At 42.7% G+C, this 17,422-nt stretch overlaps 1 protein-coding gene across 1 annotated transcript in view; it reads left to right on the top strand.

Annotated features, from left to right (window-relative positions):
* Positions 1-353: 353 nt before the first annotated feature.
* The window catches only part of ccni (cyclin I), a 34,092-nt gene continuing 17,023 nt past the window's right edge, over positions 354-17,422 (top strand). Inside the window, exons 1-2 of the mRNA XM_033024903.1 lie at positions 354-804; positions 14,323-14,479. Coding sequence (XP_032880794.1) covers positions 14,366-14,479 — 114 coding nt within the window. The 5' untranslated portion in view covers positions 354-804; positions 14,323-14,365. The remainder of the gene's footprint in view (positions 805-14,322; positions 14,480-17,422) is intronic.

The following is a 17,422-nucleotide window of genomic DNA, read 5'->3' as shown; positions in this document are numbered from 1 at the left end:
GCAAAAATACGAAGTTCTGGAACAACTTAGCGAGTCAGGCAGTGTATGTAGAGGAAATGGACAGGCAACGTTTCGGATCGGGGCCCTTCATTCAGTTCCTCTCTCTTCACCGATGCTGCTAACCCTAGTGACTTTAAATAACAGCATTTGGAATATTTCAAATGCATTGCGTGAGATAGTTTGATGATCATCGGGATGTTTCCCCTCTGCCCAGCAGATGCAGAGACACCTTGTCCTTCCTCCTCCTCCAGCAGCAGCAGCTCCTCTGCTCTGGACCAAAGTTCTTGCTCCAGTATCTTAGCCCTGGACCTTGTTTACATCAGCACCGCGGAGCTTCCTGGGACCGTCAACCACCCTCCGCCGCCACAAACGAGTGCGGCGGCCATCGCTCGCTTCTGCCCGCTGCTCCCCCCGTCCCACCCCGCCGCGGCTACAGGGGCTTGTGCTGGGCTGAGGCGGGTTGTAGAGGCGGACAGCTGGGCGAGGAGGAAGGGGCTATGTCCGGCGGCGGCGGCGGCGCTGCTGCGCTGTGAGGCGGGATCCGTGCGCCGGCAGAGGGAGGGAGGGAGGGAGGGAGGAGCAGCGACACTGGGCCCAGCCTCAGCCCCACACACAGCCAGGCCAGGCCCGGCGCCGAGCGGCCGCGCTCCCCCCTCCCCAACCACGGCCGCCAGGCCTCCGTTTCTCCAGCACACTGACCGCCCGCCCGGCCGCCGACATGGAGCAGTGAGGCGAGCGGCTGTCAGCGGGTTCATGGACCGGGGGATCCAGGCCGACGGTCAAGAGCGCAGCTTCGCGGGGGAGGTGAGAGGATCGCAGCGCTCACAGGGAGGAGGAGGAGGAGGAGGATGAGAGTGGGTGGTGGGAGAGGAGAGAAGGGGGCCGGGGATGAGGAGAGGGTGATGGGGGGGGGAGAAGGGGGGTTCAAGAGGAGAGGGAGAAGGGTTGGGGGTCAAGAGGGGAAGGGGGGGTTAGTGGAAGGGGAGAGAAGGAGAGGGTGAGGGAGAGGAGGGAGAGAATGAGGGGGAGGTGAAGGAGAGGGTGAGAAGGAGAGGGTGAGAAGGAGAGGGTGAGAAGGAGAGGGAGGTGAAGGAGAGGGAGAGGGAAGTGAAGGAAAGGGAGAGGAGAAAAGGAGAGGGGGAGAAGGAGAGGGGGAGGTGAAGGAGAGGGTAAAGGAGAGATGGAAGGGGGGAGATGAGAGTGGGGAGAGGGAGAACAAGGGAGGGGTGGAAGGGGAGCGGGAGGGATGGGAAGAAGACGAGAAGGGGAGTGGGAACAAGGGATGGGGGGTGGGGGCGAAGGGAAATGGGAGAAGGAGGAGGGAGGGAAAGGATGAGTAGAGTGGAGGCGAATGGGGGGGGGGGGGGCGAGTGGGGGAAGAGGGTGATGGGGGGGGGGGAAGAAGGTGAAATAGTGGCTACTATAATGGAGGGAAACTGATTTTGTGCGTTAGTTATGGGGAGAAGGTTGTAAAATGGGCCTTGAGAAGAGGTAGGAATTGGGGAAATGAATTTTGAGACGTTGTATAGGCTGCAATGAGGAATGAATTTGAGCTAGGTAGGCTATGATTAAACTGACACCTACTTGTAATTTACAGATAATATTTTTATCCAATAGCTAGGAATAGCCAGCATTCATACACAGAGCAGTTGGAGGCCCTAGCTACATTATCTGTACACAATACTGATATTTCTGTTAAAAACTGTATGCTGTAAAATAAGTTAAAATGTATTTCAAATGTCCTGATCTTTGTATACTTGTTAATTGTTAAATTCAATTGGCCTTTCTTATTTTTATTTCCATTTCCTTGTTCTTGCCCTTATGTTTTGTTTTCCTGTTTGTTATTTTCATTTTTATTAACCAAACAAATTAGTGAATTGGACATACAGATTTTTTAAAAGTTCATTGTATGATAATTTATACCACGGTTATTTTGTGGAACTTGCTGCATCAAACATTTGTTTAGATATTCTGTTTAGTAAAAACGGCAGCTGCAGACCGCTGATTTTTTTAAATTATATTTTTTTAGAATAACCGTGTTATTGCAAGTGTTCCCTCTACAAGGCAGAGTATGAGAGAACTCTTCCTTTAAGTTTAAAAAAAACAAGATGGTTGGTAAGATTTGCAGACATAGTTATTGCAGTTATGTGTTGAACATTGGGAACACTGTTAACCGTCCAGTGGGCCTGTTTTTAAAATAAAACTATAAACGGAAATTGAGTCACAAGTTTGTCAAAGGGATTTCTTGCATATCTGTGCCAAATGATCCTTTTAAAATTGATTATTGTAGAGCATTGAACTAGATTCAAGAATGAAGGCAGTGCAATCAATTGTTCTATGATTCATAAAGCCTTCAACACCTATGGTAATAAGATTTTAGGAGCTGGAGTTGAGCATTTCATTCCTGTTCAATGCAGTATTGAGAACTTTGCAGCTATATATACAAACATTTTAGTTTGCAATAGTTTTTATTCTGTTCAATTGGAATTAGTTCAGTAAAGAGAATAAAGAATGTTAGTTTAAGTTAGTTTAAAGGTACAGCATGGAAACGAGACCGACCTAGTAGGTCCATGCTGACGATCCATATAAAGTAGTACTATGTTATTCCACTTTCTAATCTGCTCATTGCACATAAGGGGCAATTTTACAGACAATTAACCGACAGACATGCACCTGTTCGGGACTAGTTCACAAGTTATAGGAGTAGAATTCGGTCATTCGGCCGATCGAGTCCACTCTGCCATTCAATCATGGCTGATCTACATCAATGTTGTCATCTACATCAATGATTTTGTCATCTACAACAATGATTTGGATGAGAATATACAGGGAAAGATTAGCAAGTTTGCTGATGATACAAAAGTTAGTGAAGGTTTTGCAGATAGTGAAGGTTGTGAACGATTGCAGCAGGATCTGGATCAATTGCCCAGGTAGGCGGCGGAATGGTTGATGGAATTTAATACAGTGGCCGATTAGGAAAAGGGGAGATGCAACGAGACCTGGGTGTCATGGTACGCCAGTCATTAAAAGTAGGCATGCAGGTGCAGCAGGCAGTGAAGAAGGCGAATGGTATGTTAGCATTCATAGCAAAAGGATTTGAGTATAGGAGCAGGGAGGTTCTACTGCAGTTGTACAGTTGGTGAGACCACACCTGGAGTATTGCGTACAGTTTTGGTCTCCTAATCTGGGGAAAGACATTCTTGCCATAGAGGGAGTACAGACTGATTCCTGGGATGTCAGGACTTTCATTTGAAGAAAGACTGGATAGACTCGGCTCGTACTCGCTAGAATTTAGAAGATTGAGGGGGGATCTTATAGAAACTTACAAAATTCTTAAGGGGTCGGACAGGCTAGATGCAGGAAGATTATTCCCGATGTTGGAACAAGGGGGTCACAGTTTAAGGATAAGGGGGAAATCTTTTAGGACCGAGATGAGGAAAACATTTTTCACACAGAGTGTTGAATCTCTGGAACTCTGCCACAGAAGGTAGTTGAGGCCAGTTCATTGGCTATATTTAAGAGGGAGTTAGATGTGGCCCTTGTGGCTAAATGGATCAGGGGGTATGGAGAGAAGGCAGGTACAGGATACTGAGTTGGATGATCAGGCATGATCACATTGAATGGCGGTGCAGGCTTGAAGGGCCGAATGGCCTACTCCTGTACCTATTTTCTATGTTTCTATGTTAATGTTGCACTTTGGGATGTCAAACAAAGGTACGACCTACACTGTAAATGGTAGGCCTCTGGGTAGTGTAGAGCAGAGGGATCTAGAAGTATAAGTGCATGGTTCCTTGAAGGTCGAGTCGCAGGTAGATAAGGTTGTCAAAAAGGCTTTTGGCACTTTGGCCTTCATCAGGCAGAGTATAGAAGTTGGGAGGTCATGTTGCAGTTGTATAAGACGTTGGTGAGACCGCATTTAGAATATCATGTTCAGTTCTGGGCACCATATTATAGGAAAGATATTGTCAAGCTTGAAAGGGTTCAGAAAAGATTTACGAGGATGTTGCCAGGACTAGAGGGTGTGAGCTATAGGGAGAGGTTGAGTAGGCTGGGTCTCTATTCCATGGAACATAGGAGGATGAGGGGAGATCTTATAGAGGTATACAAAATCATGAGTGGAATAGATCGGGTAGATGCACAGTCTTTTACCCAGAGTTGGGAAATTTAGGACCAGAGGACATAGGTTCAAGGTGAAGAGGAATAGATTTAATAGGAATCCGAGGGGTAACTTTTTCACACAGAGGATGGGGGCGGGGGGGGGGGGGGGGGGGGGGAGGTGTGTATGGAACAAGCTGCCAGAGGAGGTAGTTGAGGCTGGGATTATCCCATTGTTTAAGAAACACTTGGACAGGTGCATGGATAGGACAGGTTTAGAAGGTTATGGACCAAGCGCAGGCAAGTGGGACTAGGGTAGTTGGGACATTGTTGGCTGGTGTGAGCGAGTTGGGCCGGAGGGCCTGTTTCCACACTGTATCACTCTATGACTCTATCTCTGTCTCCTAATCCCATTTTCCTGCCTTCTCCCCATAACCTTTGACACCCGTTCTAATCAAGAATTTTGTCTATCTCTGCCTTAAAAATATTCACTGTCTTGGCCTCCACAGCTTTCTGTGCCAATGAGTCCCACGCATTTACTACCCTCTGACTAACGAAGATCCTCCTCACCTCCTTTCTAAAAGAGCGCCCTTTAATTCTGAGGATATGACCTCTGGTCCTAGACTCCAACCAGTGGAAACATCCTTTCCATATCCACTCTATGCTTTTCATTATTCAGTAAGTTTCAATGAGGTCCCCCCTCAACCTTCTAAACTCCAGCGAGTAGAGGCCCTGTACTCCAGCGAGTAGAGTGAGCTTTCAAACACTCATCATATGCTAACCCATCATTCATTGAATCATTCCTGTAAGCTTCCTCTGGACCCTCTCCAGAGCCAGCACATCCTTCCTCAGATATGGGGCCCAAATTTTCTCACAGTACTCCAAATGCGACCTGACAGCTCCTGATAGAGCCTCAGCATCACATCTGGATGTGAGAGGAAACTGGAGCACCCGGAAGAAACCTATGTGATCACTGGGAGAAAATGCCAACTCCACACAGACAGCATCCAAGGTCTGGTTGAACCCGGATTTATGGCACTGTGAGGTGGCAGTGCTACCAAATGCACCACTGGGCCACCCAGAATTTTTAATCAGAACTCTGTATATATATTTTATATAGACATTGGAACATTGTCCTAATTATTTTAAAAAAACGTTTCTGATAGCCAAATTAAAAGATCTGGGCTGGCATTGCCACATTTAAATGTGCATCTCTTGATTTCCTGTAGGTCCATAGATAAAGCTATATGAAATTTTAAGCATGGAGCTAAGATATTCTGTTCAATAACTTTATGCTCAGCAAGAGCTTCCTCCTCCAACTTCATCTTTTTCTCACCCTTTCAACATCCAGTTGTTTTTTTCCCTATTTGGTAAATATATCAGTGAATTGGGGCGGCACAGTGGCGCAGCGATAGAGTTGCTGCCTTACAGCACTTGCAATGCCAGAGACCTGGGTTCGATCCCGACTACGGGTGCTGTCTGTATGGAATTTGTACATTCTGCCCGTGATCATGTGGGTCTTCTCCGAGATCTTCGGTTTCCTCCCACACTCCAAACTTGTACAGGTTTGTAGGTTAATTGGCTTAGTATATATGTAAATTGTGCCGTGTGTGTAGGATAGCATTACTGTGCGGAGATTACTGGTCAGTGCAGACGTGGTTGGCCAAAGGGCATGTTTCTGTGCTGTATCTCTAAACTAAACTACCGTATTTCCCGGCAATGAAGACGCACCCCCATTTTGAATTGCTAAATTTTGAAAAAAGGCTGGCGGGACATAGAATTTCTCACGCTCAAAAAAACCCCAAAAAGAAAGAAAGAAAGTAACAATTCAATTTGCCCAAGGCTTCCAGATCTCCTCCATTCTGAAGGATTGAATGGGTGGGGGGGGGGGAGGGGGTGGAGGGTGACGGCAGGTGGAGAGATGGTGGGTAAAATGGGAGCACACCGGGACAAGTTGAATCAGTTGTGATCTTATTGAATGACAATACTAGTTCAAGGGACCAATCAAGGCTACTCGCGCTGACACAGGAGTAATCTCCACCGCCCGCTGTCCTGTTATTCATCACCGGCTGACCCGCTCCCCTCTATGATCTTTGCTCTTGAGCTGGTCTCCGAGCCTGTCTGGTCTCCGAGCCAGGTCAAAAATAGGGATAACGGGTATTTCAAAAGTAATACCAACTGCTTTTGTGCACGTCTGTTGACAAGGCAGCAGCATTCTTATTCTCTCTGTTATTCTCACTTGACCGACAACCGCCACACACCTCCATAGCATGTCCCCTTGCAATTTTACATTGAAAGACACGAACCGGGCAGTGAATGCCATGCAGTGTCACCTAGTGCAGCAAGTGAGGCCATGTCCTGCTTCCAGCGGCAGTCAGAATTTAAGGATTTGAAGGAAGCAGCTGACATGAGCGAGCGGCAGGAGGGAGGTGTTTATTGGCGGCGCGACTCACCCGTTGCAGCGGCCCCTACAGCCTGTCTGTCTTTTTTAAATTTTTTGTCTAGTTAATGTAGTGTTTGGTGTTTTTTAACACTGGTTTTAAATGTGTATATGCGGGGGGGGGGGGGGGGGGGTGCAGGGGGAAACCGTTTAAAATCTCTTCCCTGTCTGGGAGACCCGACCTTTTCCCTGTCGGGTCTCCGTTGTCGTTGGGGCCTAGCACCGTGGAGCGGCCTCCAACCTGAACGACCCGGGGGCTCGGGAGACTGCGGAGCTGCGGACTACTCACCATCGTGGGGCTTGCCGGCCTCGGAGCGTGGGGAGCGGTGGTGACTCGCTGCTGCGACTCGACTCCTGGGGCTCGGAGGCTCCAGCAACGCAGCCGCAGGTCCGGTGGACTGGGACATTGGGAGCTCGCGGGTCCGGGGGGAGAGAGAGACCGCTTCCCGGAGCTCCCGCAACGCGACTTCTCCAGCCCGTGTCGTGGGGTTGGAACGACCCGGAGCGGGGGTCATACATCGCCCGGCACGGCTTCATGGCCGTGGGATATTCCAGCGCCCGCCGGGGGCTCCAACTTCGAGACTTTTAGACTGGGAGTGGGGCCGTAAATCGCCCGGCACGGCCTAAAATGGCCGTGGGACTTATCATCGCCCGCCTGGGGCTTCGACATCGGGAGAGACATGGAGAACAGGGGAGAGAAAAGACTTTGCCTTCCATCACAGTGGGCCCACTGTGATGGATGTTTGTGTGAACTAAATTGTGTGTATGTCTAGGAATTGTCTTTGTTTGTATGGCTGTGGAAACAGAATTTCGTTTGAGCCTCACTGAGGCTCAAACGACAATAAATTGTATTGTATTGTATTCAGATGGAGAGCACTGCCAGAGGTGAGTGGGCCGGCAAAAGGTGCTGTGGTTGCGGCCGGTTCCGCTGTCAAATCCCGGCGGCCGTTTGCAGCCACACGAGCTACTTCCCTCCCCGGCCACAATGCGGTGGCTCCGCGCCCGGAGCGCCACGGCAGCGGTGAGTGAGTGAATTGCTGGCATGATCCCCAACCCCCTCCTTCTCAACGCTCCTGCCCTCCCCGCAACTTTACCCCTGGCGGCCCAGCCAATTTGTGCAACAGGGGCCTTGCTGACCCGGGCCAGACTCCCCACACGCTGTGAAGTCTGGCCCTCCCGACCTGTCCACTAAGCGGAAGTCACAAAATGAGCGGGACTTTTGGACTAAACACAGTCGGACCTAATAAAGCATTTATTCCTTCCAAACACAGTTGGACCTAATAAAGCATTTATTCCTTCCAAACACAGTCAGACCTAATAAAGCATTTATTCCTTCCAAACACAGTCGGACATAATAAAGCATTTATTCCTTCCAAACACAGTCGGACCTAATAAAGCATTTATTCCTTCCAAACACAGTCGGACCTAATAAAGCATTTATTCCTTCCAAACACAGTCGGACCTAATAAAGCATTTATTCCTTCCAAACACAATCGGACCTAATAAAGCATTTATTCCTTCCAAACACAGTCGGACCTAATAAAGCATTTATTCCTTCCAAACACAGTCGGACCTAATAAAGCATTTATTCCTTCCAAACACAGTGGGACCTAATAAAGCATTGCAGTTTCAAGCACAGACAGGGCAGCAGGCCAAACAACTCATGGCATTGTCATTAAGGGCAGACTCACAATTCAGTTGATTCACAGCTTAGAATCACAGTTGTGAACTCTCCCTCGCGATCCTGCAGAGTGACTGACTCGGTCCAGGCATCTGGGGTTTTATAGTCCTGCCCCCTCCGGAAGGGGGCGTTACCTTCATCACGGTGATTGACAGGCAAGAGGACCAATCAGCTGATCTCAAGGTTTTTTAAATACTCATAACTTTTTTATTTTTCATCGATGGGAAAAATCCTCAGGGCTGGCTCAGCGGAGGAGGATTGTGAGTAAGATGTCCAAAAATCACAGCGATACAGGGTAGAGCTTTTTCTAAAATCAATATGCAGCGCAAACAGGAAGTGGTCAAGATGAGACTTTTAATTATGTAGATATTTATTTTAATTTTCAATGACTGTCTTCGGAGTAGTACATTTAAAAAAAATATAGGAAAATTTAATTTGTGTATTTGATATCTAATTCCCCTTGAATGTCCTGTGTGCCTTGAAGATGGTGCCAAGGCTTTGGAATTGCAGAAGCCGAGTCATTTGCTACTGGATACTCAGACTTTGACTGGTTTGTATTTACGGTATTTGTAGAAAAAGCAATGATATTGCATTGAATATCAGAGGTAGGTTGTTAGACATTTTCTTGTTGGTGAGGATTCTTCCAGTCCATGTTTGAATGTATTTTAGGCCTTGATGCAGGCTGGTGTGGTGCCTAATTTTCTGAGCATATGCAAAATGCAAATATTGTACAATCTTATCTGGTTCTAACTTGTGATGTTAGAGCTAAACATGGTTGACACTATCATAAGCAACTGTTGCAGTGAGCTCCTGAGGCTGGGGTAATTGCATTGTAACTTCCATAATCATCATCGTTTGTGGGAGTTATGAATCCATCCATTAGTGTTATAGCCTTGATGCCTATTGTAGACACCAAATGCTGGAGTAACTCTGCGGGTCAGGCAGCATCACTGGACAAAAGGAATAGGCACGTTTCGGGTTTCTATTCTGTAATTGGTGCATACCTGGGCACTCTTTCAAGTTATCAGGTATGTGTAGGAATGAACTGCAGATGCTGGTTTAAACCGAAGATAGACACAAAAAGCTGGAGTAACTCAGCGGGACAGGCAGCATTCCATCTCTCCAGAGATGCTGTCTGTCCCGCTGAGATACTCCAGTTTTTTGTGTCTATCTTCAAGTTATCAGGTAGCTGCTTGCATTGAGAGTGCTGTGGAACAGCCTAGCTAAAGGTGCAGTTCGGTTTGGAGAGCAAGTCTTCAGTGGTGCAGCTGGGATATTGTCTGGTCCCATAATTTTGCTACATCCCATGCTCTCAGATGATTCTTGATGTCTCCTGGAGTGAATGGAATTTGCAGAGGACTGGCTTTTATTTTGTGGAATCCTGGGAGAATGGAAGAACCATCTGCCGGGAAGGAAGGTGTCCTCGGTATGATAACTGCACTTTATCTACAAGAGGACCATGTAGGGCTTACATCTATCAATAAGGACAAGTAGGTTTATCCCTTTTGTTGGTTCACTTAGTGTACCAAGTCCGGCTTCGAGTCCCTCGGGATGCTGCCGTTGATTGAAATGCACTGTACAAGCAAAATAATATCTTATTTCATAGGATACTGACATTTTATCATTCTTAAAGTCATAATATTCATTCATAATTAATTCAGCATTCTAATACATTTATTATCTGCTCAAAAAAATCAATATATAATTTTAAGATGTGGGCTATAGTAGTAGCAAATCCAATCCAACACTTTGTGGCTTTCACCTATTTCAAATGAACTAAACGTAAGGTTCTTTGTGCAAAATTGTTAATTTCAATCATTGAACTAATAATTGTTATGTAATCATGCTTTACAAAAGTTTTACATTTCTTTTGTGGAAAAAATGTTGGACAAATTGTGGAAAATCTCAGATGACAAAGCAGCCTTTTGATAGGCACATAAATCAAGGATACTTGTTAAGGATTTGTCAAGGAAACGTAATTTCTGTTCAAGATAAATGATTTTTTTGAGGAGGTAACAAGGAAGTCAGAGGATAGAGTATTTGATTTAATATACATGGATTATAGCAAGGCATTTGCTCATCCTATATGATCAAGAAAATAAAAGACTGAGAATTAAAATAAAATTGTAAATTGGATTATAAATTAGCTCAGTGGAAGAAAGCAAATGTTCAGCAGGACTGGAGAGTAACAGTGACAGGAATACAGTTCATATTTTGATAGTACCAAGTGCCTTGTTTGTTGTGGTGTATGTACCTGATTTTAAATTAATTATGGGGCACCATAAAGAGTTTTGACAGCAACATTGGCAAGTAGAATAAATGTCTGCACTGCTTTCCATGCTATATCACTAAACATATCAGTGGTCTGTTAGACAGGTATATAAAGGCAAAATGGAATTCAGGTGTATGGCAATAAAGTGAGGAAATACAAGATAAATGGAAGGTGCTTAAAGTGCTGAAAACGGTAAAAAATAGTATGATTGTAGAAAAGGTGGTCAAGAAAAGGGATGGGATTCTTGTCTCTTGACTGAAGCATGGAATATTAAAACAACAAGGTTGTGCTAGATAGATAAGAAGAAGGGTCCCGACCTAAAACACCGCCTATCCATTTTCTCCAGAGATGCTGCCTGACCCGAGCTGAGATACTTAGCATTTTGTGTCTATCCTTAGTATAAACAGGCTTCTGCAGTTCCTTTTTATAGCATAAGGTCTTGATAGAACTGTGTGAATCACTCGTAAGGCCACAACTAACTATTATGTACGTTGTATTCTCTTTGCTAAATAAATGGTGTGATATCACTGGTGAGAGTGAAAACATTTTTTTTTATGTTGCAAGGGCTGAAGGATTATAGTTGAGATTGGCTAGACTTTTTTTTGAACAAAATTAACAGATGGGAGCTTTGAGTATGAGTATATGTATAAAAAAAGACATCTAGGCAGAGTGAACAGGAATGAGCCATTTCACATCAGATCAGTGGCCAACGGATTTGGACAAAGTAATTATTAGAAGCATCAGAGGGGAGTTGAGGGGGAGAAAAATCACTCGGTAGTGGGAGAGGGATTTGCTATTCATTGCCTGAAAAGAGTGAAGGTGTCTTCCCATGTTCAACAAGTATGAAGATGACGTTTGAACCATGATCTACAAGGCAATGGCTTGAGCTTGGAAGTATGATTAACCTAAAAATGTATTTTGCCAGCATGGACACGATGAGGCAAATGATCTCTTGTTGTGCTTTGATTCTAATTCTGATATATCATCTTCTCAACAATGTTAGTGAAGGCAAGGCAGTATAAAAATATTTTTATTTACCTGTAAAACTAGTGGCGTGCTGTTCTATATCCCAGCATGTCACTCTTTGAGATAGCTTGTGACACATTTTGGAATGCCATGCTTAAGGATGCTTGATAAATGCAATATTTTTCATTTTCTGTGACCAGCTACTGGTGGAATAAAATAATCTTTTTATTAGCATGAAGCGAGCGTATTCTGAGAGAAGTGGTAGGAGATTTATCAGCTGGAGCTGAGCTACAATTCAGTCTGCAACATAAAGTTGTCTATCAAGATTTTTTCAGAAATTCATTTGAGAGTATTCTGCCCTGAATTTTATTGTAAACTTGTGTTTCCAGGTTATAAAAACTGCCAGCAGCATCCTGTTAATTGTATTGCGATGCCTGTCATGGTACTACCACGCCTCCATTGCAAAGAGGTTGTATTTGTGTGACTGACTTGTGTAGTTTCCATTATAACTTTGATGTAGAAATTAAAAATGGAAAGAAATAACAAGTTGTGCAGACTTGTAAGATTCTACATTCAGGATATCGCTATGCACTTTCTGTTGTAGAATGTCTTTGAAAAAGGGCTAGATTATTTATATGGCTGAGAGTTCTGGTAATTCTGGAGATTTACTTTGCAACAGACCTGTCGGAATTCAGTCTTCCCAGCTCAGAGTCCATACAGCTGATACAAAACTGCAGATCATTCAAATCCTGAAGCCTTATCCTGGGATACAGCCAGATTCCCAGCATAAGGCTACATTTAATCTATCATTGTCAGTGTTGATCAAGGAGGATAGAGCATCTAGCTATGAAACAAAACTGAGAAGAGTTCTGCATTTGAAAGTTTACTTTCGTGGATGTCAAGGCTTTTCCCACTGCATTTGGTATGCTGGAGATTTAATAACACCAGGAGGTAAAGATTTTGGTTGATGTATTGCTTCCAAAGGGCATTATGCTATCTGATTGTCCATTTGCTTCATTGTAAATAGAAATTACGGCTGAAAACAACACAGTACTTTTGTTCAAATATATTCATGTAATGGAACATGAATGTGTTATTTTTCTAACTGCCAGATATATTTGGATCAAATCTTCAGTCTTAACTAACTGAACTTACTGGTTATGTGAAACTTACTTCAAAAGTATTGGCATTTTTATTGAACGTAATCATATGTTTTTATTGAAGGAGCTTATTTTCTTTGTTCCTTGTGAATGTAGCTGTAATTTGAATACATGATTTATTTAAAGTTCCCATGCCTATTTTTTAATCCTCCTTGTGCTTGTTTGAAAATGAGCTCGTTAGTTCAATGAAAAATTGTAATTTGATTGCAGAATTTTGATATTTTAGAATTGACAGATTAGTGGCTCGTAGCATTGGAACACTTTACAAAAATTACATTTATATAATTTGCTAAATATGTTTTAAATATACATTTGTAATCTGTGCACAAAAACATAATGGTTTAGAGATGCAAATAACTTCCTCGGTGCACTATTCGTTAAAACTATTGTGTCTTGAATGGTGGAATCATGTTTTTGTACAGCTTGTGTCCTTTTTGGAGTCTGCATGCTGTATGAGGCAACAATAGGGTTTTTTCCGGTAGGTAGGGGGTTTCTGGGCTTTATTTCAGAGATTCAACCATTTGTTCCGACTAAGATGCTGGAAAAAGTTTCCAATTTCACTGATAATTTTTGTAAAGAATATAGTGGCCGATTTCAAGATGACTAAGAGGAAAAGGACAACTAATGCCTTTCCAGAATATCTGCCATTTTCCCCTTTTTGGACTTTTAAAATCTGTACTTTCTGTGTAGCTATAACACTATTCTGTCTATTTATTTATTTTCTCTTTCGCACTGATGGTATGATTTGCATGGATAGCATTTCACTGTACCTTAATTGGTACATGTGACAATAAACTGAACTGGAAACCTTGATTTGCATGTAAAACAATGCCAATACATTTGAAGTAAGTTTAACGTTACAAGTAAACTTCTAGCTGTATGGGGGTACACATGTCAATTTGTGTTGCTTTTCGTTTTTTAGCTGTTCTGCACTAGGCTCTTTTGTGATTTCTGGGTGAGGGATGTTAGGCTTTATATCAAAACTAACTATATTGTGTCTGAAGAAGGGTCTCGACCTGAAATGTCACCCATTCCTTCTCTCCAGAGATGCTGCCTTTCCCACTGAGTTACTCCAGCATTCAATTTAAACCAGCATCTGCAGTTCTTTCTTACTAACCATATTGTGTACCTTACCTAAGTGAATATTTTTCATATGAACCTGGATGAACTTGTGTGCTCTGTTTAATGTTGTTGGCTAGCACGATTTTATTATTGTTTCTTGCTGCCTTCTGCTAGCATTAGCGTTTTCTGGAATGGGATCCCTATCTGAATTTTCTTCATATTTTTGACCCTCCTACTGGACTCCCTTTGAAGCACAATCAGGGTGACAAACACCTGTCAGGAAGATTGTAACATTTGTACTGGTGCGCACAAGTCCCAAACTTCATGAATCTTGAACAGCTGCACTCAGGAATATCTGAGTAATTTTGTCATTCTATCCCATCAGTTTTTAACATGCTTATGAATACTATTTTTAAACTAGGTGTCTTTAATCGAAAACCAGTTTTCCAACTAATTCTAAGTACCAAATCCTGTAATGCAGAGTAGTCTTATGAATCTGTGTATTTAAGCAACAGAATGTGGTTATAAATGAAGATGACTAAAGCCATAATGTTTAAGTTTTTAAAATGGGTATACCTGGTGTAGCTAGGCTGACTGAGTCCTTCAGCAGAATTATTGTATTGATATGATGAATTATAATTTACAGGTAGCTGTATACATTTGGGAGGTTGGCATATCCAAGGAGTGTCATGAAGTTTTCAGGACCCTTGGAGAGCCAGAAGCTGCCCATCTTTTTGGAGAAGGCAGTTTCTAGGGAAGAATGGACGTGGAAAGTGTACGTGCCAAAATATCTAACCAATCAGGTAATTAATTTATTGCATCTAATTGTGCGATGCCATAAACTATAAGATGATTCAAATATATTCAGAGGTGTAAGAAGTAAATCTCTACATAATTAATTCTGTTTAATTAGTATAATTTACTTGTCTTTCAATGCAAGACTTGTTAAATTGTTAATTGTAAAATCTAATGGAGGATAAAAAATATTTGTACTGGAGAGTATCGTATCGTAAGAAAGCTGCATGTGTTCAGTCTAATTAATATTCTTTGAAAAGTTGCACAATATTTCACACACTGTTTGTGGGTGTTTATTGTATATTGAAAATATCTGGTTTTACATTCTTCCCAACCTAAATTGATAAATGGATAATATTGTGCTCAATCTAAGATTAATTTGAACTGGCCAGCAAAAATGATCTGATGAAGGCTGTGTTCTGCATGTCAAAAATACCATTCAATTGCACATTAAATAAGATCTGTTATAGACACAAGAGTTTTAAGTTGCTGCATCAATGACATCAAAAAATTAGGTCCAAGGCATTTTGTTGTTTAAACAGTAATAATAATATTTTTGAGGAAAAATGAGGTGTGGAAGAGCAAACTAATGGATATTAGAAATTTGAAAGAAAAATGGAATATGCTGTAGATATTCAGTTGTTATATCCATTGACTTATTTTTAATTGAAATTTCCAGCATCTGCAGTAGTATGTATCTGTAGTATGCAGTAGTAAACTTTCTGGATTCTGTTTACAAGCTGCCTTTGTTAATTAATTTATTAAAACTAAATTCATGAAATGAGAAATATTACCTGACATTTTATTGCTTTCTTTTAGATTAGGTTATTTTTTTTAAAAACACGACCTTCCACGTATGATATCGGATATTAAACCATGAAATTGTAGTTAATAAAAATTTGAATTAAAAAATAATCATGTGATAGGAGTAAAATTAGGCCATTCGGCCCATGAATTCTATTCCGCCATTTAATCATGGGTGCTCTATCTCTCCCTCCTAACCCCATTCTCCTGCCTTCTCCCCATAACCTCTGACACCCGTACTAATCTAGAAATTTGATTTCTAATGTTAGAAATAGAAAATGCAACATTTGTTGAGTGGGAAACTCGACGTAGAGATGATATTAGTTATGAGATAAAGAGGAGGAGTACAAACAAAAAGCAAAGTCATTGATAGGGTGGAAGTCTGAGATTAAATGACAAAAGGAGTATTAGTGTAAAAATAGTATTGGCGGTGTAAATGCAGAATATTTATCTGGTTGATTAAATGAATGTAGAAGGAATAACATCAGGAAATGCTGGAAATACTTGGCAAATAAGGCTATGTCTCGGGAGAAAAGTGGTTAATGTTTCAGTTCAACGACCCTTCATCAAAACTGGCAAAGAAAAGGGAGGGTGGCAGATAATGAGGCATTTCTCCTTTAGTGTGGTCTGACCTGAATATTTCCAGCATTTTTTATTTGCACTTTAGATTTTCATCTTCTGTAGTGTTTTTTTTGTTGCTGCTTGGATGTGCCAGAAATGCTGACTCCCACAGCTTTGACTGTGCTTCCTTCTGTCTTGTTTGTGGCATGGACTATTACATTGTTAATTTCTTTGATGTATCTGTTCTCACAATGCCCTCTATTCTGTCATTACTTTCAATTGCTCCATTTTTCCACTCCACTACAGTTGACAAATGCTAGGCCTTCTCAGTCCCATTTCCTGCACTTCTGTCAGTTCTTCCCCACCCTTCCACAACCACAATGTAGTTCTCCTTGTCCCTTTCCAGACCATCATGCTCAACAAATTAACCTCTGCAGTTTATAATGTCTTCATTCCACCACAAGAAGCTTCTTCCCATCAGCATTGTTCTTTTTGAAGTATCCTTCCATCTCCACCAACATCCATTCCACTACTTGGGTCTCTTCATGCAGCTACAAGTGATAATCTGTTCTTTTACCTCCTGCATTTCCACTGCCTTTGGTCCCTAATTCTTTTCATGTGACACTGATTTATTATGGTTTCATTTTATGATACTGCATTTGCAGCTCACTGTGGGTTCCTGTCTGTTGGTGAGACATGTGCTGGCTAATTTACAGAACACCTTGTCTACCAATGTGATGCTGAGTTTCCCCATGTCTGTCATTTTAATTCACCCACTCTGATCTCTATTTTCAGTTTCCCACACAGTTTCAGTTAAACTCAACATTGATTTTAGGATCAAGTCTTTGTCTTCCACTCTGACACATGAGTCTTTTAGCATTCTAGATAATGAGCATTTCTGGCTTTTCTTTTGGGAATTCCAACATTCCTTCCTCATTCCATTGGTAATTTCAGATGATTATTCTGTGTTTATACCTTTTGTTAGTCTCTTAGTGTCTAGCACTATTTTGTTAGTTAATCTCATGCAAAACACAAAGTGCTGGAGTAACTCAGCGGGTCAGGCAACATGTGTGGGGGTGGGGGGGGGGGGGGGGGGGTGGATAGGCGATGTTTTGGGTCAGGGGCACCAGGTTGATTGTAGTGGGGGGGGGAGACATCTGGAAAAGAGGTGGGATAAGCAAGTGATAGGTGGATATAGGTGAGGGGTGGGGCGTCTTTGGCAGATGGATGGAGAAAGGCTAGAGATGAAAAGGAGATACAAAGGTGTCTAATAAAGAGGAGTGGAGTGAAATATAAAGGCAGAGGGAATGATATGTGGAAGAGTTCAGAGGGAGGGTGAGGAAGAAAGAGGGAAAGATAGTGAGAGAAATGGGTGCCCACCAAGCTGAGGTGTTCACAGGAAAGAACCGGGTGGGAATTACTCTTGATTAATCTTTCCTCCTTTCGCAGCAAATAGAAGGAAAAAAATAAACCTGCTTGTGTTGGTAGGAAATTGTTTGCTCCATGGGAGTTGCCGTTTCTTCACCAACGAGAAACTGTTGCCATGGTTCACTAGGGTAGTATTTTCCCAGCTTAAATCAATAAAA

This window comes from Amblyraja radiata, chromosome 1 (genome assembly GCF_010909765.2).
Source record: "Amblyraja radiata isolate CabotCenter1 chromosome 1, sAmbRad1.1.pri, whole genome shotgun sequence".
NCBI classification, from domain to species: Eukaryota; Metazoa; Chordata; class Chondrichthyes; order Rajiformes; family Rajidae; genus Amblyraja; species Amblyraja radiata.
This window is presented reverse-complemented; position numbering and strand designations above follow the sequence as displayed.